General features: G+C 38.3%; 1 protein-coding gene across 1 annotated transcript in view; it reads left to right on the top strand.

The window, feature by feature from the left end:
* LOC133560990 (glutamate receptor ionotropic, NMDA 2A-like) overlaps window positions 1–25031 on the top strand; it is a 317949-nt gene that overhangs the window by 102249 nt on the left and 190669 nt on the right. The window contains exons 3-4 of the mRNA XM_061914137.1: window positions 10500–10724; window positions 10797–10955. Coding sequence (XP_061770121.1) covers window positions 10500–10724; window positions 10797–10955 — 384 coding nt within the window. The remainder of the gene's footprint in view (window positions 1–10499; window positions 10725–10796; window positions 10956–25031) is intronic.

The raw sequence follows: 25031 nt of genomic DNA on the forward strand, positions 1-25031 counted from the left end.
CAAACAGCTGGTGCGCAATTAGTACAATACTTACAGTCTTTACACTTTTTACGGTGCAACAAAAAACACCACTAACTTTATCAAAAATTTAGACCGACAAACTACCTCGAAGTAATGTTGCAATTTTCAATGCCAACAATGAAATTGACTCCAAAAATGCTCCAACATGAGTTAAGCAAGCAAAAATACGCTAGCTTGGCGCTAATATACAATGGCTTCTGGTTAGCATTAGCCACTTTACATGGCATTTCAACACCTCCAAATTTGTCAACGAAAACTATAAGATGTACGTTACAATCAAACAGCTGGTGCGCAATTAGTACAATACTTACAGTATTTACACTTTTTACGGTGCAACAAAAAAACACCACTAACTTTATCTAAAATTTTGGACCGACAAACTACCTCGAAGTAATGTTGCAATTTTCAATGCCAACAATGAAATTGACTCCGAAAATGCTCCAACATGAGTTAAGCAAGCAAAAATACGCTAGCTTGGCGCTAATATACAATGGCTTCTGGTTAGCATTAGCCACTTTACATGGCGTTTTCAACACCTCCAAATTTGTCAACGAAAACTATAAGATGTACGTTACAATCAAACAGCTGGTGCGCAATTAGTACAATACTTACAGTATTTACACTTTTTACGGTGCAACAAAAAAACACCACTAACTTTATCTAAAATTTTGGACGGACAAATTACCTTGAAGTAATGTTGCAATTTTCAATGCCAACAATGAAATTGACTCCGAAAATGCTCCAACATGAGTTAAGCAAGCAAAAATACGCTAGCTTGGTGCTAATATACATTGTCTTCTGGTTAGCATTAGCCATTTTACATGGCGTTTTCAACACCTCCAAATTTGTCAATGAAAACTATAAGATTTACTTTACAATCAAACAGCTGGTGTGCAATTAGTACAATACTTACAGTATTTACACTTTTTACGGTGCAACAAAAAACCACCACTAACTTTATCCAAAATTTTGGACCGACAAACTACCTCGAAGTAATGTTGCAATTTTCAATGCCAACAATGAAATTGACTACGAAAATGCTCCAACATGAGTTAAGCAAGCAAAAATAAGCTAGCATGGCGTTTTCAACACCTCCAAATTTGTCAATGAAAACTAAAGATGTACGTTACAATCAAACAGCTGGTGCGCAATTAGTACAATACTTACAGTCTTTACACTTTTTACGGTGCAACAAAAAACACCACTAACTTTATCAAAAATGTTGGACCGACAAACTACCTCGAAGTAATGTTGCAATTTTCAATGCCAACAATGAAATTGACTCCAAAAATGCTCCAACATGAGTTAAGCAAGCAAAAATACGCTAGCTTGGCGCTAATATACAATGGCTTCTGGTTAGCATTAGCCACTTTACATGGCATTTTCAACACCTCCAAATTTGTCAACGAAAACTATAAGATGTACGTTACAATCAAACAGCTGGTGCGCAATTAGTACAATACTTACAGTATTTACACTTTTTACGGTGCAACAAAAAAACACCACTAACTTTATCTAAAATTTTGGACCGACAAACTACCTCGAAGTAATGTTGCAATTTTCAATGCCAACAATGAAATTGACTCCGAAAATGCTCCAACATGAGTTAAGCAAGCAAAAATACGCTAGCTTGGCGCTAATATACAATGGCTTCTGGTTAGCATTAGCCACTTTACATGGCGTTTTCAACACCTCCAAATTTGTCAACGAAAACTATAAGATGTACGTTACAATCAAACAGCTGGTGCGCAATTAGTACAATACTTACAGTATTTACACTTTTTACGGTGCAACAAAAAAACACCACTAACTTTATCTAAAATTTTGGACGGACAAATTACCTTGAAGTAATGTTGCAATTTTCAATGCCAACAATGAAATTGACTCCGAAAATGCTCCAACATGAGTTAAGCAAGCAAAAATACGCTAGCTTGGTGCTAATATACATTGTCTTCTGGTTAGCATTAGCCATTTTACATGGCGTTTTCAACACCTCCAAATTTGTCAATGAAAACTATAAGATTTACTTTACAATCAAACAGCTGGTGTGCAATAGTACAATACTTACAGTATTTACACTTTTTACGGTGCAACAAAAAAACACCACTAACTTTATCCAAAATTTTGGACCGACAAACTACCTCGAAGTAATGTTGCAATTTTCAATGCCAACAATGAAATTGACTACGAAAATGCTCCAACATGAGTTAAGCAAGCAAAAATAAGCTAGCATGGCGTTTTCAACACCTCCAAATTTGTCAATGAAAACTAAAAGATGTACGTTACAATCAAACAGCTGGTGCGCAATTAGTACAATACTTACAGTCTTTACACTTTTTACGGTTGCAACAAAAAACACCACTAACTTTATCAAAAATTTTGGACCGACAAACTACCTCGAAGTAATGTTGCAATTTTCAATGCCAACAATGAAATTGACTCCAAAAATGCTCCAACATGAGTTAAGCAAGCAAAAATACGCTAGCTTGGCGCTAATATACATTGGCTTCTGGTTAGCATTAGCCACTTTACATGGCATTTTCAACACCTCCAAATTTGTCAACGAAAACTATAAGATGTACGTTACAATCAAACAGCTGGTGCGCAATTAGTACAATACTTACAGTATTTACACTTTTTACGGTGCAACAAAAAAACACCACTAACTTTATCTAAAATTTTGGACCGACAAACTACCTCGAAGTAATGTTGCAATTTTCAATGCCAACAATGAAATTGACTCCGAAAATGCTCCAACATGAGTTAAGCAAGCAAAAATACGCTAGCTTGGCGCTAATATACAATGGCTTCTGGTTAGCATTAGCCACTTTACATGGCGTTTTCAACACCTCCAAATTTGTCAACGAAAACTATAAGATGTACGTTACAATCAAACAGCTGGTGCGCAATTAGTACAATACTTACAGTATTTACACTTTTTACGGTGCAACAAAAAAACACCACTAACTTTATCTAAAATTTTGGACAGACAAATTACCTTGAAGTAATGTTGCAATTTTCAATGCCAACAATGAAATTGACTCCGAAAATGCTCCAACATGAGTTAAGCAAGCAAAAATACGCTAGCTTGGTGCTAATATACATTGTCTTCTGGTTAGCATTAGCCATTTTACATGGCGTTTTCAACACCTCCAAATTTGTCAATGAAAACTATAAGATTTACTTTACAATCAAACAGCTGGTGTGCAATTAGTACAATACTTACAGTATTTACACTTTTTACGGTGCAACAAAAAAACACCACTAACTTTATCAAAAATTTTGGACCGACAAACTACCTCGAAGTAATGTTGCAATTTTCAATGCCAACAATGAAATTGACTCCAAAAATGCTCCAACATGAGTTAGGCAAGCAACAATACGCTAGCTTGGCGCTAATATACATTGGCTTCTGGTTAGCATTAGCCATTTTACATGGTGTTTTCAACACCTCCAAATTTGTCAATGAAAACTATAAGATGTACGTTACAATCAAACAGCTGGTGCGCAATTAGTACAATACTTAAAGTATTTACACTTTTTACGGTGCAACAAAAAAAACACCACTAACTTTATCTAAAATTTTGGACCGACAAATTACCTCGAAGTAATGTTGCAATTTTCAATGCCAACAATGAAATTGACTCCGAAAATGCTCCAACCTGAGTTAAGCAAGCAAAAAATATGCTAGCTTGGCGCTAATATACATTGGCTTCTGGTTAGCATTAGCCATTTTACATGGCGTTTTCAACACCTCCAAATTTGTCAATGAAAACTATAAGATGTACGTTACAATCAAACAGCTGGTGCGCAATTAGTACAATACTTACAGTATTTACACTTTTTACAGTGCAACAAAAAAAACACTAACTTTATCTAAAATTTTGGACCGACAAACTACCTCGAAGTAATGTTGCAATTTTCAATGCCAACAATGAAATTGACTCCGAAAACGCTCCAACATGAGTTAAGCAAGCAAAAATACGCTAGCTTGGCGCTAATACACATTGGCTTCTGGTTAGCATTAGCCGTTTTACATGGCGTTTTCAACACCTCCAAATTTGTCAATGAAAACTATAACTAAGATGTACGTTACAATCAAACAGCTGGTGCACAATTAGTACAATACTTACAGTATTTACACTTTTACGGTGCAACAAAAAAACACCTCTAACTTTATCTAAAATTTTGGACCGACAAACTACCTCGAAGTAATGTTGCAATTTTCAATGCCAACAATGAAATTGACTCCAAAAATGCTCCCAACATGAGTTAAGCAAGCAAAAATACGCTAGCTTGCCGCTAATATACATTGGCTTCTGGTTAGCATTAGCCATTTTACATGGCGTTTTCAACACTTCCAAATTTGTCAATGAAAACTATAAGATGTACGTTACAATCAAACAGCTGGTGCGCAATTAGTACAATACTTACAGTATTTACACTTTTTACGGTGCAACAAAAAAACATCACTAACTTTATCCAAAATTTTGGACCGACAAACTACCTCGAAGTAATGTTGCAATTTTCAATGCCAACAATGAAATTGACTCCAAAAACGCTCCAACATGAGTTAAGCAAACAAAAATACGCTAGCTTGGCGCTAATATACATTGGCTTCTGGTTAGCATTAGCCATTTTACATGGCCTTTTCAATACCTCCAAATTTGTCAATGAAAACTATAAGATGTACGTTACAATCAAACAGCTGGTGCGCAATTAGTACAATACTTACAGTATTTACACTTTTTACGGTGCAACAAAAAAACACCACTAACTTTATCTAAAATTTTGGACCGACAAACTACCTCAAAGTAATGTTGCAATTTTCAATGCCAACAATGAAATTGACTCTGAAAATGCTCCAACATGAGTTAAGCAAGCAAAAATACGCTAGCTTGGCGCTAATATACATTGGCTTCTGGTTAGCATTAGCCATTTTACATGGCGTTTTCAACACCTCCAAATTTGTCAATGAAAACTATAAGATGTACGTTACAATCAAACAGCTGGTGCGCAATTAGTACAATACTTACAGTATTTACACTTTTTACGGTGCAACAAAAAAACACCACTAACTTTATCTAAAATTTTGGACCGACAAACTACCTCGAAGTAATGTTGCAATTTTCAATGCCAACAATGAAATTGACTCCAAAAAGGCTCCAACATGAGTTAAGCAAGCAAAAATATGTTAGCTTGGCGCTAATATACATTGGCTTCTGGTTAGCATTAGCCATTTTACATGGCGTTTTCAACACCTCCAAATTTGTCAATGAAAACTGTAACTAAAATGTACGTTACAATCAAACAGCTGGTGCGCAATTAGTACAATACTTACAGTATTTAAACTTTTAACGGTGCAACAAAAAAACACCACTAACTTTATCCAAAATTTTGGACCGACAAACTACCTCGAAGTAATGTTGCAATTTTCAATGCCAACAATGGAATTGACTCCAAAAACGCTCCAACATGAGTTAAGCAAGCAAAAATACGCTAGCTTGGCGCTAATATAGATTGGCTTCTGGTTAGCATTAGCCATTTTACATGGCCTTTTCAATACCTCCAAATTTGTCAATGAAAACTATAACTAAGATGTACGTTACAATCAAACAGCTGGTGCGCAATTAGTACAATACTTACAGTATTTAAACTTTTTACGGTGCAACAAAAAAAACACCACTAACTTTATCTAAAATTTTGGACCGACAAACTACCTCGAAGTAACGTTGCAATTTTCAATGCCAACAATGAAATTGACTCCAAAAATGCTCCAACATGAGTTAAGCAAGCAAAAATACGCTAGCTTGGCGCTAATATACATTGGCTTCTGGTTAGCATTAGCCATTTTACATGGCCTTTTCAACACCTCCAAATTTGTCAATGAAAACTATAACTAAGATGTACGTTATAATCAAACAGCTGGTGCGCAATTAGTACAATACTTACAGTATTTACACTTTTTACGGTGCAACAAAAAAACCACCACTAACTTTATCTAAAATTTTTGACGGACAAACTACTTCGAAGTAATGTTGCAATTTTCAATGCCAACAATGAAATTGACTCCAACAATGCTCCAACATGAGTTAAGCAAGCAAAAATACGCTAGCTTGGCGCTAATATACATTGGCTTCTGGTTAGCATTAGCCATTTTACATGGCCTTTTCAACACCTCCAAATTTGTCAATGAAAACTATAACTAAGATGTACGTTACAATCAAACAGCTGGTGCGCAATTAGTACTATACTTACAGTATTTACACTTTTTACGGTGCAACAAAAAACAAAAAAACACTAACTTTATCTAACATTTTGGACTCTACTGGCAACTTAATGCCATACTTGCAAATGATAACGATAAAATATCTTGAAAGCAAGTATCTGTCATGTCTGATCATGTTTGTGTTTGGTTTTTGGACTCTTTAAGTTCCTGTTTTTTCCACTCCCTTGTTTTGTTTCCATGGTTACCCATTGGTTTCACCTGTTGCTCATTTGGACACACGCACATGTCTAATCATGTCACTGTTATTTAAGCCTGTCTTTTTCTGTTGGTCGGCCTGGCGTCATTCTGTCAGGATGGGGGTGTGGGGGGGGTCGCAGCTTGCTGCGGGGTCGTACTCCCAGGAAGGCAGACAGACTACTCAAAACAAGGCGTTCAGGTAAAAACACGATTTAATTTTCACTAAAAAAAGGTACAAACAAAAAGGCGCACAATGCGAAAGCACAACTTGACGAAGGAAACCAAAACTAGCACTAAGACTAAACTTTGGACATAAAACAAAAAACACTTACTGTGGCTTGACAATAGCAGCATGGCCTTTGGCATGAAAATAATAGCATGGACATAGCATGAAAAAAACACAATTTTATTTTTTTTCTTTGTCATGAAAAAGGGAGTTTTTTTGGGGGTTGGTGCACTAATTGTAAGTGTATCTTGTGTTTTTTTATGTTGATTTAATTAAAAAAAAGGAGAAAAAAAATTATAATAAATTCTACTGCGGCCCGGTACCGGAAGTTACAGGCAGTTTTGTCTGTGTTTTCTTCCTAGAGCGCAATTTTTAGTTTCGGGGTTAGGTTTTTTGATTAAATCGCAATATTCGCCAGTCCTGATGTGTGTGTCAAATTTGGTGACTTTTGAAGCACGTTAAGGGGGTCAAATTACAGCTCAAATCTGCGGAATAATAATAAAGAAAGAAAGAAAGAATAAAACGCTAGAAATTCATTAGGGCCCTCTGTCCCAAAGGGACATTCGGTCCCTAATAAATATGATTAAAGACGATTTTAAAGGGTAAAACCAATTAAAACAGTGAATAGAAATCAACATTTTAGTGTTAAAACCTTAATTCTAGCCTGATTTAGCCATTCTTTACCACTTTTGACATGTGTTTGGGTTCATTGTCCTGTTACAACACCTGACTGTGCCCAAGACCCAACATCCGGACTGTTGTCCTGAAGAATTTAGAGGTAATCCTCCTATTTCATTGTCCCGTTTACTCTCTGAAAAGCACCAGTTCCATTGGCAGCAAAACAGGCCCAGAGCATTATGCTACCACCACCATGCTTGACGGTAGGTATGGTGTTCCTGGGATTAAAGGCCTCACCTTTTTTCCTCCAAACATATTACTGGGTATTTTTGTTTCATCTGACATCACATAGACAAAGATAAGACCTGGAAGAAAACCCATAATAAATTCATGAAAGAACCAAACTTCATGAATGTTTTTTGTGACCAACAAGTCTGTGCTCCAATCACTCTATCACAAAAATATAAGAGTTGTAGAAATTTTTGGAAACTCAAGACAGCCATGACGTTATGTTCTTTACAAGTGTATGTAAACATTTGACCACAACTGTACATGTTACAAACGTCGTACCCAAATCATACTTGCCAACCCTCCCGGATTTTCCGGGAGACTCACGAAATTCAGGCGGAGCTGGAGGGGGCGTGGCTCCCCACCACCCGAAATCGGAGGTCTCAAGGTTGGCAAGTATGACCCCAATCTAAACTTACATAAATGCATTTTCTCAAATCCTCAGGCGACTTCACGCTAAAAACCCTTTTAAAAATTAGGACTTTTTGTTTCATAATTTTGACTTTATACTGAGTAATTATGACTTTTTATCTCAACATTTCGATTTCCATTCTCATAATTATGATTTTTTCATTTCAAAAATTCAACCTTCTTTGCTCATAATTTCATTTTTTCAATCCCAATTATGACTTTTCATATCATGATTTTGACATTTTATCCAATAATTATGACTTTTCTCTCCTATTTTCAACTTCCTTCTCTCCTAATTTCGACATTGTGTCCAATTATGACTTTTAATCCCATAATTTCGTTTTTTCATCTCATATTTAATTTTTGTCCAATAATTATGACATTTGTCTCTTAATTTTGACATTTTATCCAATAATTATGACTTTTGTCTCCTAATTTCGACTTCCTTCTCTCCTAATATCGACATTGTGTCCAATTATGAGTTTAAATCTCATATTTATGACTTTTTATCCCATTATTTTGACATTTAATCCAATAATTATGACTTTTGTGTCCTAATTTTGACTTCCTTCTCTCCTAATATCGACATTGTGTCCAATTATGAGTTTTAATCTCATATTTATGATTTGTTATCCCATTATTTCGACATTTAATCCAATAATTATGACTTTTGAGCTCATAATTTCCTTTTTTAAACTCATATTTGACTTTATATCTCATATTTACATTTTGTCCAATAATTAAGACTTTATATCTCCTAATTTTGACATTTCATCCAATAATTTGACTTTTTGTTTTATAATTTTGACATTTTATCCAATAATTATGACTCATAATTTTGACTTCCTTCTCTCCTAAATTTGTCATTTTAAACAATTATGACTTTTTATCTTAATTATCTCATTATTTTGTTTTTTCATCTCATATTTATGACTTTTCATCCCATGATTTCGACATTTAATCCAATAATTATGACTTTTTGTCAATTAATTTTGACATTCATTTTATCCAATTAGGACTTTTTGCGTCATCATTTTGACTTTATACTGAGTAATTATGACTTCTTATCTCATTTTGATTTCCATTCTCATAATTGGAAATCGGAGGTCTCAATGTTGGCAAGTATGACCCCAATCTAAATTTACATAAATGCATTTTCTTAAATCCTCAGGTGACTTCACGCTAAAAACCCTTTTAAAAATTAGGACTTTTTGTTTCATAATTTTGACTTTATACTGAGTAATTATGACTTTTTATCTCAACATTTCGATTTCCATTCTCATAATTATGATTTTTTCATTTCAAAAATTCAACCTTCTTTGCTCATAATTTAATTTTTTCAATCCCAATTATGACTTTTCATATCATGATTTTGACATTTTATCCAATAATTATGGCTTTTGTCTCCTATTTTCAACTTCCTTCTCTCCTAATTTCGACATTGTGTCCAATTATGACTTTTAATCCCATAATTTCGTTTTTTCATCTCATATTTAATTTTTGTCCAATAATTATGACATTTATCTCCTAATTTTGACATTTTATCCAATAATTTTGACTTATCGTCTCATAATTTTGACATTTTATCTAATAATTATGACTTTTGTCACCTAATTTCGACTTCCTTCTCTCCTAATATCGACATTGTGTCCAATTATGAGTTTAAATCTCATATCTATGACTTTTTATCCCATTATTTCGACATTTAATCCAATAATTATGACTTTTGTCTCCTAATTTTGACTTCCTTCTCTCCTAATATCGACATTGTGTCCAATTATGAGTTTTAATCTCATATTTATGATTTGTTATCCCATTATTTCGACATTTAATCCAATAATTATGACTTTTGAGCTCATAATTTCCTTTTTTAACCTCCTATTTGACTTTATATCTCATATTTACATTTTGTCCAATAATTAAGACTTTATATCTCCTAATTTTGACATTTCATCCAATAATTTTGACTTTTTGTTTCATAATTTTGACATTTTATCCAATAATTATGACTCATAATTTCGACTTCCTTCTCTCCTAAATTTGTCAGTTTTAACCAATTATGACTTTTTATCTCAATTATCTCATTATTTCGTTTTTTCATCACATATTTATGACTTTTCATCCCATGATTTCGACATTTAATCCAATAATTATGATTTTTTGTCAATTAATTTTGACATTCATTTTATCCAATTAGGACTTTTTGCGTCATCATTTTGACTTTATACTGAGTAATTATGACTTTTTATCTCATTTTGATTTCCATTCTCATAATTGGAAATCGGAGGTCTCAAGGTTGGCAAGTATGACCCCAATCTAAACTTACATAAATGCATTTTCTCAAATCCTCAGGTGACTTCACGCTAAAAACCCTTCAAGTTTTGTTGGTCTTTCCGAGAACTAGACTTGGGCTTCATTGGACCAAACGTCGTCAATGCCAACCAGGGCCGATGTGTTTTGTCTTTTCAGGGTATCATGGGTGCAGTGGGCTGGATGTTGCTACTACTCTCCCACATGGCGGTGCCGGCGTCCTCCCAGAAGCCTCCCAGTCTCAGCGTGGGCGTGGTCATGGGCCAGACGCGGCCGGTTCCCGACCAGGATCTGCGGCCACCTCGGCGGGCGGACGACGCCCTGGACGTCTCCGTGGTCCCTCTGAGGATGAACCAGACCGACCCCAAGTCTGTCATCACGCAGGTGAGCTCCCGCCCGAGCACTTTCAGATGGACCGCACGGGTTCTTCAGCTCTTTGGTCCGCCGTGTCTCAAGGTGTGCGAGCTCCTGTCTCGCTCTCGCCTCCACGGCATCGTGTTCGCTGATGGCACCGACCAGGAGGCCATTGCTCAGATCCTGGACTTCCTGTCCGTTCAAACCCAGCTTCCCGTCCTGGGGGTGCACGGAGGCTCCTCTATGATTATGGCCGACAAGGTGAGTGACTCCCGCGTATGCCGGCTCAGCAACACGTGCTTGTTGTCGCCTGAACCATGAATCTTTCTTTAACCGCTCGTGTTTTATGGATTGTTTCACTCGGAAAGGTTATCCCGTCAATCTCAGCCGCAGCCCGAGCAAGCTTATTAGAAACTGACAATGGTGGTCGATAAAGTCACTCTACTGCAAATTAGTCTTTTAAACAGCCTTGAAAACGGTTGCATGCAGCAGACAGATCGTGGGCTTTTCGTACACGAGGGGCACATTTGGATGGAACTGGATATGTGACGTTTGTGAGCGAATCGGTTCTTTTGAACTGCTGTCCGGGCACATTTGGACGGAACTAGAGATGTGACATTTGTGAATGAACCGGTTCTTTTGAACGTCTGTTTTAAGTCACCGAGGAGAACCGGTTCTCAGGTTTTGAGCTGCTTTTTTTTATGCACATGCAGAATTAGCGTCGGCAATTCCCCGCTCTGTGCCTGCTGGCAACTGGACTACGAAATGAGTCAGAGTTAGATTTAAAATAAAAAGTGAGAATTTGGATTAGAATAATTCTGTATTTTTTTTTATTACATATTAAAAAAAACTGTATACATCTGTATATGTATCCATACATATATGAATATATGTATGTGTATATATATATGTATTTGTATATGTGTTTACAATGTATATGTATATATGTGTAATATCAATCAATCAATCAATGTTTACTTATACAGCCCTAAATCACTAGTGTCTCAAAGGGCTGCACAAACCACTACAACATCCTCGGTAGGCCCACATAAGGGCAAGGAAAACTCACACCCAATGATGACTATGAGAACCTTGGAGAGGACGAAAGCAATGGATGTCGAGCGGGTCTAACATGATACTGTGAAAGTTCAATCCATAATGGATCCAACACAGTCGCGAGAGTCCAGTCCAAAGCGGATCGAACACAGCAGCGAGAGTCCCGTTCACAGCGTAGCCAGCAAGAAACCATCCCAAGCGGAGACGGATCAGCAGCGCAGAGATGTCCCCAGCCGATACACAGGCAAGCAGTATATGGCCACCGGATCGGACCGGACCCCCTCCACAAGGGAGAGTGGGACATAGGAGAAAAAGAAAAGAAGCGGCAGATCAACTGGTCTAAAAAGGGAGTCTATTTAAAGGCTAGAGTATACAGATGAGTTTTAAGGTGAGACTTAAATGCTTCTACTGAGGTGGCATCTCGAACTGTTACTGGGAGGGCATTCCAGAGTACTGGAGCCCTAACGGAAAAAGCTCTATAGCCCGCAGACTTTTTTTGGGCTTTGGGAATCACTAATAAGCCAGAGTCCTTTGAACGCAGATTTCTTGCCGGGACATATGGTACAATACAATCGGCAAGATAGGATGGAGCTAGACCGTGTAGTATTTTATACGTAAGTAGTAAAACCTTAAAGTCACATCTTAAGTGCACAGGAAGCCAGTGCAGGTGAGCCAGTACAGGCGTAATGTGATCAAACTTTCTTGTTCTTGTCAAAAGTCTAGCAGCCGCATTTTGTACCAACTGTAGTCTTTTAATGCTAGACATGGGGAGACCCGAAAATAATACGTTACAGTATTCGAGACGAGGCGTAACAAACGCATGGATAATGATCTCAGCGTCTTTAGTGGACAAAATGGAGCGAATTTTAGCAATATTACGGAGATGAAAGAAAGCCGTTTTAGTAACGCTTTTAATGTGTGACTCAAAGGAGAGAGTTGGGTCGAAGATAATACCCAGATTCTTTACCGAGTCGCCTTGTTTAATTGGTTGGTTGTCAAATGTTAGAGTTGTATTACACATACATATATATATACATTTATACACACACATATATATATATATATATATATATATATATATATATATATATTTTTTTTTTTTTACATTTTATTGATTCTTTATTTTAGTAATTTTCATTTGGATTCAATTTCAGGTTCCTTTTTCTGAACACTAGTAGTTCAAGCGTACACACACCAGGTATGGTAATAAACATTTTTTTTACTTACCTTTGTATCTTGTCCTAATTTTTACTGTAATTGTGTCTATAATCTTTATGTCTATTGCATTTTATTTTTTACAAATTGTATTTATTTTCCCAACTTAAAGGGGAACTGGGGGCGGGGGCACTCTCTAAAAGCCGTAGATGTTATTGTCACATATGCATCTACAGTAGATGGCAGTATTGTCCTGTTTAAGAGTGTCACAACATTGCTTTTTACGGCAGACGAACTGCTTTACGGTAGACGAAAACATGACTGCTGTTGTTGTGTGTTGTTACCGCGCTGGGAGGACTTTAATGAAACTGCCTAACAATAAACCCACATAAGAATAAAAGAACTCGCCCTCGATCCTTCTACAGTTATAATGTCATTGGTCAGGCTCGCTGTTTATATTGTGGGAAAGCGGACGTGAAAACAGGCTGTTGACACGTCACTCAGCTCCGCCAGAATTTCGAGAGAAAATTTGTCCCGGTAGGTTTTCGGAAGAGGTGCTGAATTTCGGGAGTCTCCTGGAAAATCCGGGAGGGTTGTCAAGTATGCACTAAACGGCTGTCAAAGTGTACCAACTTGTCGGAATACCTACTCAGACGTCTTCTGTCCAGGTGAGAGGCACACTTTGCAAACTAGAATAAACTTCCAGGGAGCAAGGAAGTGAGGAAACCGTAAACATAAAAACACAGTATCAATCAATCAATCAATCAATGTTTATTTATATAGCCCTAAATCACAAATGTCTCAAAGGACTGTACGAACCATTACGACTACGACATCCTCGGAAGAACCCACAAAAGGGCAAGGAAAACTCACACCCAGTGGGCAGGGAGAATTCACATCCAGTGGGACACCAGTGTCAATGCTGACTATGAGAAACCTTGGAGAGGACCTCAGATGTGGGCAACCCTCCCCCTCTAGGGGACCGAAAGCAATGGATGTCGAGCGGGTCTAACATGATACTGTGAAAGTTCAATCCATAGTGGCTCCAACACAGCCGCGAGAGTTCAGTTCAAAGCGGATCCAAGACAGCAGCGAGAGTCCCGTCCACAGGAAACCATCCCAAGCGGAGGTGGATCAGCAGCGTAGAGATGTCCCCAACCGATACACAGGCGAGCGGTCCATCCTGGGTCTGGACTCTGGACAGCCAGTACTTCATCCATGGTACTCGGACCGGACCCCCTCCACAAGGGAGGGGGGGGACATAGGAGTAAAAAGAAAAGAAGCGGCAGATCAACTGGTCTAAAAAGGAGGTCTATTTAAAGGCTAGAGTATACAAATGAGTTTTAAGGTGAGACTTAAATACTTCTACTGAGGTAGCATCTCGAACTGTTACCGGGAGGGCATTCCAGAGTACTGGAGCCCGAACGGAAAAGGCTCTATAGCCCGCAGACAGTCTAAAGAGTTTGTCTGTGTTAGCGCTTATAATAAAAATATCACTAATACTTGGTTAATATTCAAATCAGCAAATGTAAATGGAGTAATGTTGGCGCTTTTTGGATGTTTATCATTTTTTGGATTAAATGGGCGGAATAGAGAAACTTCCTTTATTTACTTTTATTTATGGCTTTCATAATGGTTGTGAACGATAGAAAAAAAATCCCCCCAAAAAGCACAGTTACCCTTTATGGCCGGGGTAGGGAACCTATGACTCTAGAGCCAGATGTGGCTCTTTCGATGACTGCATCTGGCTCTCGGATAAATCTTAGCTAACATTGCTTAACACGATAAGTAATGAATAATTCCGCTGATAATCACAGTGTTAAAAATAAAGTTCAAATTATAAAACATTCTCATACATTTTAATCCAACCATCCTTTTTCTATCGCACCTGTCCAAGATGTCGCATTAATGGTAAGAAGTATTATATTTATTATTGGTTAACTTTAGAGTAACAATGTTATTTAAAAGAATAATCCAATCCAATCCAATCCACTCTATTTATATAGCACATTTGAACAACAATAACGTTTCCAAAGTGCTGCACAGCCATGTTAAAAACAATATTATGCTCCACCAATGACTGAATAAAACAAAAAATGAATAAAAATAAAACCAATAAAATTTGAGTGTGAATGTTGTCTGTCTATCTGTGTTGGCCCTGCGATGAGGTGGCGAATTGTCCAGGGTGTACCCTGCCTTCCGCCCGATTGTAGCTGAGATAGGCGCCAGCGCCCCCCGCGACCCCGAAAGGGAATAAGCGGTAGAAAATGGATGGGATGGATGGAAAAACAAATATGATTAAAAACTATTTTAAAGGGTAAAATCAATTAAAACAGTAAAATAAAAATAAAAGTGTATTGAAAACACAGAGGACAACAGAGGACAGAGGACCACACAACTCACATAGTGTTAAAAGCCAAAGAATAAAAGTGGGTCTTAAGACGAGACTTAAAAGAGTCCACTGTGGAAGCAGTTTGAACATGGAGGGGCAGAGTGTTCCAGAGCTTAGGGCCGACCACAGAGAAGGCCCTGTCTCCCCTGGTCTTAAGTCTGGTCTTGGGCACCACGAGCTGGAACTGGCTCTCGGACCTCAGAGCGCGCGCAGGGATGTAAATTTGGATGAGGTCCGAGATATATTGAGGTGCCAGTCCATGTAAAGATTTAAAAACAAACAGCAATGTTTTAAAATCAATTCTAAAATGAACAGGGAGCCAGTGCAAACTCTGAAGAATTGGGGTTATATGCTGGCGTTTCCTGGCCCCTGTTAAAAGTCGTGCTGCCGCGTTCTGGACTAACTGCAACCGGGAGAGAGCTTTTTGGCTAATGCCAGCATCAAGTGCATTGCAGTAGTCCAGGCCACTTGAAATAAAAGCATGCACGACTTGTTCAAAAAGGTTAAAAGATAAAAACGGTTTAACCTTTACTAAAAGACGAAGGTGATAAAAACACGATTTTAAAACGCCATTGACTTGTTTGTCTAGTTTAAAATCGCTGTCTATAGTGACGCCAAGGCTGGTGACTTTGGGACGCACATCATTTTGCAATGGTCCCAAGTCAGTGAGGGCCGGACCAAAAACTAAAATTTACTTTTTTCCCTCATTCATAAGAGACTTATTATACTCTAAAAATGTTGGTCTTACTTAAAAAATGCACACATTTAGTTGTATTCAGTGTTAAAAAATACTATATGGCTCTCACGGAAATACATTTTAAAATATTTGGCTTTCATGGCTCTCTCACCCAAAAAAGGTTCCCGACCCCTGCTTTATGGGTTCTCAGATATGACATTTTTGTCCTTGGCCGTGCCGCATGTCGCAGCCGTCCAGACGTCCTCACTCGCCGCTTGACTGACAGACGAGACTCACGGGAGCTTTGAAACAAACGCTGTCGACTCAGGAACTTTTCAAACCTGTCGGGGGGAGTTGGCGTCACATCTCTGCGGCGTGTGAGACCGCAAATGAAAAAAAGCGCCGGCCCACTTGGCTTGAAGGTCGCCGCGGTTGCAACCTCAGGGTCACCGGCTTCAAACGCAACACCCGGTAAATAACGGCGGGGAAAACGAATATATTATGTCCCACCCCCGGCGCCCTGGAGCATCGATGCTGACGTGGCATTTCCCCCCCCCCCCCAAGTCATTTCCTGTATCTAAGAGGCCTCACGCGACACTTCCCGCGCCAACAAACATAATAAAACTTAATTTACTGTACAAGGTCTGCTGTCACCAGGATGCCGACTGCTAGAATGTTCATATATACCTCATAACGTTCGTGAAGAAACGGGGCGTCGTCCTCGCTAGTTCCCGGTCCTAAATGGGAATTTTCCGCGGCATAGGTCGGCTGGTAGAGTGGCCGTGCCAGCAACTTTAGGGGTTCAAGGTTCGATTCCCGCTTCCGCCATCCTAGCCAGTGCCGTTGTGTCCTTGGGCAAGACACTTTACCCACCTGCTCCCAGTGCCACCCACACTGGTTTAAATGTAACTTAGATATTGGGTTTCACTATGTAAAGTGCTTTGAGTCACTAGAGAAAAGCGCTATATAAATATAATTCACTTCACTTCACTAAATCATACTTGACAACCTTGAGACCTCTGGGGAGATTTTGCGGACGATCGCCCACGACGAGGCAGTAAATCTTTGCAGAAATATTGCTTCGTGGATGCCACGCTTTAATCCGTAATGCCTTATTCACTAGTGGAATCAAACCTGCGTCATTTTTCCTAAAAGCATTGGTTTCAATGTCGATTATCGGCGCCAATTTTAGGCTTTTTTTCGGTACTAGCCGATATTTTATTGTTATATATATATATACTTACATACATATTTATATACAATACAAAAGAAATGCATCAGCAGATACAATATATACACATATGATACCAAAATGTTGTTTTTAAAAAAGAAAATATAAAGTGGTAGGTAGAGAGTAGGTTAGTAGTAATCAATCAATCAATCAAACTTTATTTATAAAGCGCTTTTCATACACAAAAAAAAGCAATGCAAAGTGCTTTAAAAACTTAAAAAATAATACCCCCATGACCCAGATCCACCATTATTGCACACACACACACACACACACACACACATACTGAACACACACACACACACACACACACACACATATGCACTTATATGAACAGATGAATGCATGGTTCAATCAATCAATGTTTATTTATATAGCCCCAAATCACAAATGTCTCAAAGGACTGCACAAATCATTACGACTACAACATCCTCGGAAGAACCCACAAAAGGGCAAGGAAAACTCACACCCAGTGGGCAGGGAGAATTCACATCCAGTGGGACGCCAGTGACAATGCTGACTATGAGAAACCTTGGAGAGGACCTCAGATGTGGGCAACCCCCCCCCCCCCTCTAGTGGACCGAAAGCAATGGATGTCGAGCGGGTCTAACATGACACTGTGAAAGTTCAATCCATAGTGGCTCCAACACAGCCGCGAGAGTTCAGTCCAAAGCGGATCCGAGACAGCAGCGAGAGTCCCGTCCACAGGAAACCATCTCAAGCGGAGGCGGATCAGCAGCGTAGAGATGTCCCCAATCGATACAGGCGAGCGGTCCATCCTGGGTCTCGACTCTGGACAGCCAGTACTTTATCCATGGTCATCGGACCGGACCCCCTCCACAAGGGAGGGGGGGACATAGGAGAAAGAAAAGAAGCGGCAGATCAACTGGTCTAAAAAGGAGGTCTATTTAAAGGCTAGAGTATACAGATGAGTTTTAAGGGGGGCCTAAATGCTTCTACTGAGGTAGCATCTCAGTAGGTGGTTGAGTACAGAGGAGCCATGTGAATAAACACTATCACAGGAGCCATCTGGACCAGGAGGTCATCAGACCATGGCCATCAGGACCCTGGCACAAAAGCGCCCCCAAAGCACGGCCGATAACACCTGATTTAAAATAGTAAGATCCTGTCAGGCTTGGACTTGGATTGTGTGTGCTCCTTCGACGCAGAGGGATTACAGGACGAGCCAGGCGAGAATTCAGGTACATAGTTTTAATGATCTATACTCAAAATACAATGATAAAGGCAAAACAAAAAGCGCGCTGGATGGCGGATAATCTAGATTAAATTTAGAACGAAAACAGCACAATAGCAATACTATCTACAAACAAACAAAAGAAACCATCAAAGGCATAAATACAAACAAAAAACTTACTGTGACAAAAAACGGGAGGCATAAACAGCAAGGTGCGTGGCAGGGGATCAATGGCATGGAGCAATGAGCAGCAAAGGTCGCAGATTACCATGAAAAAGTTAATGTTCCCAGACAGATGGACAGAAAGAAAATGACTTAAATAGTGGCTGTGATAATTAGGAACAGGTGCGGGACTGAGGGCACGGGCGTGACTAGGGGGGCAGGGTGAAAAGCAATGAGTTGTCATGGTAACAAAACAAACCAGGAAGTGAAAAAACGGAACAAGAGTCCAGAAAACAAAACATGACCAAACATAAAACCAGATTTACAGACGTGACGGATCCATAAGTAGGACTAAAGTAAATATATAAATAAATAAAATATTGCGTAACTAATAAGATGAAGAGTAAAGTGTGAATTACTTCGATAAAGTGAAGTGAATTATATTTATATAGCGCTTTTCTCTAGTGACTCAAAGTGCTTTACATAGTGGAAACCCAATATCTAAGTTACATTCAAAGCAGTGTTGGTGGCACTGGGAGCAGGTGGGTAAAGTGTCTTGCCCAAGGACACAACGGCAATGACTAGGATGGCGGAAGCGGGAATCGAACCTGCAACCCTCAAGTTGCTGGCACGGCCGCTCTACCAACCGAGCTAAACCGTAATGAATATTAGGCAAAAGTCAAATAAAAAATGTGTTTTAAGCCTGCTCTTAAAAACATGAACTGAGGTGTTCCTTAGACGGGGACCAGAATGGTGGAAAGATACCATTGACTTTGTGTCCTAACTTTTTGGAATAATTAAGAGATGAGTGCCGGTTGGTAAGGTAAAAGCAAATCTGAAAGACGAGAAGGTCCAATACCGTTAAAAACATTTTTAAAACCAAAAGAACGAGCTCAAAATTTGATCATGAGACACACAATGCAGAGATTTTAAAACTGGTGTAATGCGAGCCCTCCTTCTGGTCTTTGTCAGGACACCTGCCGCTGAAATTAGGAGTAATTGCAAAGGTGCAATAACCTTTTTTAGGAAGAAATGAGGAGTGCTGCTTTCTGCAAAGCTGCGCTGCGGCGGAATGTATTAAATCCACAAACTGCTATAAAATTGATGAGCTTGCAAGTTATTGTGATGTAGAAAAAAATCCCATATTTTGCAAATGTTGATGCTCTTCTTCGACACTTTTAATAAAAGTGTTTGGGAAGTCCCCTGATGCTTTTTGCTGCCAGATTAGCGTCACATAAAACATTTTGCCGCAATGGGTCCCACGTTTCCTAGAAAATGGACTTAAAACCTTGTTCACTTGTTTATTGACGTATGCTATTCATGTCTAGCTTAATTTTACTGCAAATTATTATCTGCTGTAAATATTGGCCTCCTTGACTACAGCTAATCTGTATCAGCCTTGAAAAAAACATATCCTATATATATATATATATATATATGTAGGTGTGGGAAAAATCACAAGACTACTTCATCTCTACAGAACTGTTTCATGAGGAGTTCCCTCAATCATCAGGAGATTTTAATGGAAGCATTCACATACAATGGTTTATATAGGGCACAGAGTGGGTGGGTACAGGCAGGCGTAGGGGCGTGGTGATTGGCTCATGTGTTACCTAGGAGGTGTTTCCGTCTGTGGCGGCATGTTGAAATGATTTCACTGCGCTTGTTGAGGGATGACAGGTCTGGTTGATATATAATAAACAGTTTCTCTTTTAAGCATAGGTTGCATCTTTTATTACCACTGTTGTAAGGTGTGCTGGATGCAAGAATTTTCCATGTTATTGAATATTCAACATTATTGTCTTTTAGGTTCCAAATGTGTTTGCTGAGTTCTGTAGAATTCCGCAAAGTCTGGTTTCTAAAGGAGGCGTTGTGATTATTCCATCTGGTTTTGAACGCTCCTTCGGTTAATCCTGCGTACGTGTCGGATGTGTTAATGTCCTTGCGTGTCACCTTTGCTTGGTAAACGACTGATGTCTGTAAGCACCTTCCGTTGAGAGGGCAATCAGGTTTCTTGCGACAGTTACATTCATTATTGGTTTCAGAGTCGTTTAGTCTGGGGGTAGGCAGTCCTTTTGCAATTGCTTTGTTGTGGTTTGAAATGATTTGTTGCATGTTGTTCATACAGCTGTAGCTCAATTTAATGTTGTTCTTGTTGAATATTTTTCTTAGGGTGTTGCCTTTGGGGAAGTGTTTGTCGATCAGAGTGAGGAACTTGCGGTCGATGTTGGTTGAGACGTCTTTGCTGAATGGCGGATTGTACCAGATGATGTTGTTTCGTTTTCTTCCATTAAAAGAGCAAAAAATGTTTATATATATATATATATATATATATATATATATATATATATATATATATATATATATATATATATATATATATGTAGGTGTGGGAAAAAAATCACAAGACTACATCTCTACAGAACTGTTTCATGAGGGGTTCCCTCAATCATCAGGAGATTTTAATGGAAGCATTCACATACAATGGTTTATATAGGGCACAGAGTGGTGATTGGCTCATGTGTTACCTAGGAGGTGTTTCCGTCTGTGGCGGCATGTTGAAATGATTTCACTGCGCTTGTTGAGGGATGACAGGTCTGGATGATATATAATAAACAGTTTCTCTTTTAAGCATAGGTTGCATCTTTTATTACCACTGTTGTAAGGTGTGCTGGATGCAAGAATTTGCCATGTTATTGAATATTCAACATTATTTTCTCAAGGTGGTGAGGGGTGCCGGAAGTTGGCACACCTGTCAGCGATCCTGTTTTATCTCCCCGTAATGTTTGTCTGATCTTGAATGGTATTGTGCTGAAAATTTTAATTTCCCTTTGGGGACTAATAAAGTATTTCTGATTCTGATTCTGAAAATAGTCCGGTGCGGCTAATATATGGAACAATATTTTTTGGGTGTAAATTTAAAGGTCCAACTTATATGCGCCCTATAGTCCGAAAAAAGGTCAAAATGCAATTTAAATGAAGAATTCATGCAAGAGCAAAATTTTTACAAATGTTCACATACTGATCTTATATAGCAAGGGTGTCAAACTCAAATACAGAGTGGGCCAAAATTTAAAACTGAACAAAGCCGCGGGCCGAGGTTGAACAAATTAGTATTTTAGTAGGGACCCAAACAAGTTTTTCATTGAATATTGAACAAGCAAGGCTTATGTAACTTTATAGTGACATGCAAAATTGAGTTTGAAATAATAATAATAATTAAAAAATATCAATGGCATATCAAATCAAATGTAAATAAAAATTGAATGCCTCTTTTTTATTTTCAGCTTTCTGAGGTAAATATTAACATTAACTTTTTCCAGAGGCTAATACATTTGAAAATAAAATAATGAATAAATCAAACATTCAGGCCTTTTTTACTGCTCAGTTAATGTTGGACTCAGGTGGGTGGGGTCAGGGGGGCAGGGTTTGTTGATAGCGGGGAGGGGGTGTATATTGTAGCGGTCCGGAAGAGTTAGTGCTGCAAGGGATTCTGGATATTTGTTCGGGATATTTGCGGATGTTCTCCCGAAATGTTTGGTCATTCTTGTTTGGCGTGGGTTTACAGTGTGGCGCATATTTGTAACAGTGTTAAAGTCGTTTATGTGGCCACCCTCAGTGTGACCTGTATGCAGTTGATCAAGTATGCCTTGCATTTACTTCCATGGGTGTAGAAGCCACATATATTACGTGACTGGGCCGGCACGCTGTTTGTGAGGAGGAAAAACAGACTTGATGACAGGTTGTAGGGGACGCTAAAGGCAGTGCCTTTAAGGCAAACCCCCAATATTGTTGTCCGGGTGGAATTCGGGAGAATGGTTGCACCGGGAGATCTTCGGGAGGGGCACTGAAATTCGAGAGTATCCCGGGAAATCGGTGAATGCGGTGTAACACCGGCTCTAATGTCAATTTGATATTGCCTCAAGGGCCAAATTAAATCACATGGCGGGCCAAATTTGGCCCGCGGGCCAGAGTTTGACACCCATGTTATATAGGCTCTGCGTGGATGCACCACTGACACGTGTAAGACCGCAAAACATCTCATTTGAGGAGCGTCGATAAGCAATTATCCTTTAATACTCCAACAGTCTTATCTCCAGATGAATCTCACGGTGAGGCTCATACAATCCCGCAGCGGACGCCGTTGGAAACCCCCCAGTGGACCGCTATCACATCAGATGTGTTCCATAAAAAAAACAAAAACAATTTGGTGCTCTATTGCAATGCGGCGTTGATGTCAGAATGGAGCGCGGTCCTGCAAACTGCCTTGGGGCCGCCGGGCCGGAGCTGCAGGAGGCGCTCAGTATTCCGCCCGTCATGTCTGAGATGGAGAGGCAGAAGGAAGGGCGATGGCGCCAAGAACATGCAGACAGACGGGGGGAGGGGGGGGGGGGGGTGGAAATTTAGCAGGCTGTAAAATAATAGATATACGTGCATGTGGGCGGTGCAAGTGTGAAGCGCTTGGTGTTAGGACGGAATTTAGCTACTAGGAAAAACGCAAACTTGACTGCCATTTTCAAGTAAAGGCTTCACTTGTCATTTTGTCTGGCATCAGAACCTGATGTTTGCTGGAAGAAGGGCTGTATTTTGAGTATAAATAAAATTAGGCACAATAATGTGTTAATTCCACGACTGTATATATCGGTTTTTGATTGATTGATTGAAACTTTTATTAGTAGATTGCAGAGTTCAGTACATATTCCGTACAACTGACCACTAAATGGTAACACCCGGATAAGTTTTTCAACTTGTTTAAGTCGGGCTCCACGTTAATAAATTCATGGTAAAAAACGGTATCGGTTGATATTGGAATCGGTAATTAAGAGTTGGACAATATCGTATATCGGCAAAAAAGACATTATCGGACATCCCTAGTTGCAAGTGATAAATGCTTATATAGGGAAACGAAAATAAATGTAAAACTACATCAATATATATACATTATAGATCAGGGGTCACCAACGCGGTGCCCGCGGGCACCAGGGCGCCCGTAAGGACCAGATGAGTCGCCCGCTGGCCTGTTCTAAAAATAGCTCAAATAGCAGCACTTACCAGTGAGCTGCCTCTATTTTTTTTTAATTGTATTTATTTACTAGCAAGCTGGTCTTGCTTTGATCGACATTTTTAATTCTAAGAGAGACAAAACTCAAATAGAATTTGAAAATCCAAGAAAATATTTTAAAGCTGCCTCTATTTTTCAAATTTTATTTATTTACTAGCAAGCTGTTCTTGCTTTGCTCGACATTTTTAATTCTAAGAGAGACAAAACTCAAATAGAATTTGAAAATCCAAGAACATATTTTAAAGACTTGGTCTTCACTTGTTTAAATAAATTCATTTATTTTTTTACTTTGCTTCTTATAAGTTTCAGAAAGACAATTTTAGAGAAAAAAAACAACCTTAAAAATTATTTTAGGATTTTTAAACACATATACCTTTTTACCTTTTCAATTCCTTCCTTGTCTTTCCTGACAATTTAAGTAAATGTTCAAGTATTTTTTTTTATTGTAAAGAATAATAAATACATTTTAATTTAATTCTTCATTTTAGCTTCTGTTTTTTCGACGAAGAATATTTGTGAAATATTTATTCAAATGTATGATTAAAATTCAAAAAAATTATCTAGAAAATGTGTAGAATCTAATTTAAATCTTATTTCTAAGTCTTTTGAATTTATTTTAAAATTTTTATTCTGGAAAATCTAGAAGAAATAATGATTTGTCTTTGTTAGAAATATAGCTTGGTTCAATTTGTTATATATTCTAACAAAGAGCAGACTGGATTTTAACTTATTTAAAACATGTCATCAACATTTTTAAATTAATATCAATCAGGAAAAATTACTAATGATGTTCCATAAATAATTTTTTTAATTTTTTAAAACGATTCGAATTAGCTAGTTTTTCTCTTCTTTTTTTCCAGTTGAATTTTGAATTTTAAAGAGTCAAAATTGATATAAACTGTTTCAAAATTAAATTTTCATTTTTTTCCTGTTTTCTCCTCTTTTAAACCGTTCAATTAAGTGTTTTTTTTCATTATTTATTCTCTACAAAAAACCTTCCGTAAAAGGAAAAAAAATGTACGACAGAATGACAGAAAATACCCAATTTTTTTATATATATATATATATATATATATTTATTAAAGGTAAATTGAGCAAATTGGCTATGTCTGGCAATTTATTTAAGTGTGTTTCAAACTGGTAGCCCTTCGGATTAATCAGTACCCAAGAAGTAGCTCTTGGTTTCAAAAAGATTGGTGACCCTTGTTATAGATGCTTAAATAAGCATTTTTTTATTGAATTGTAGTTCCTGAATCATAATCGTATTTAAATTGTGAGGTGCCCAAAGACTCCCACCTCTAATAAATACCATTAACTTGTACAACATGTAAAGTAGAGAATACCAGAAGCCTTTATTTATGTTACAGTTATTTGTTGTCGAGCCCCAAGATGCAGAGATGGAGGCAGG

This window comes from Nerophis ophidion, linkage group LG01, assembly GCF_033978795.1.
Source record: "Nerophis ophidion isolate RoL-2023_Sa linkage group LG01, RoL_Noph_v1.0, whole genome shotgun sequence".
In the NCBI taxonomy this organism is placed as follows: Eukaryota; Metazoa; Chordata; class Actinopteri; order Syngnathiformes; family Syngnathidae; genus Nerophis; species Nerophis ophidion.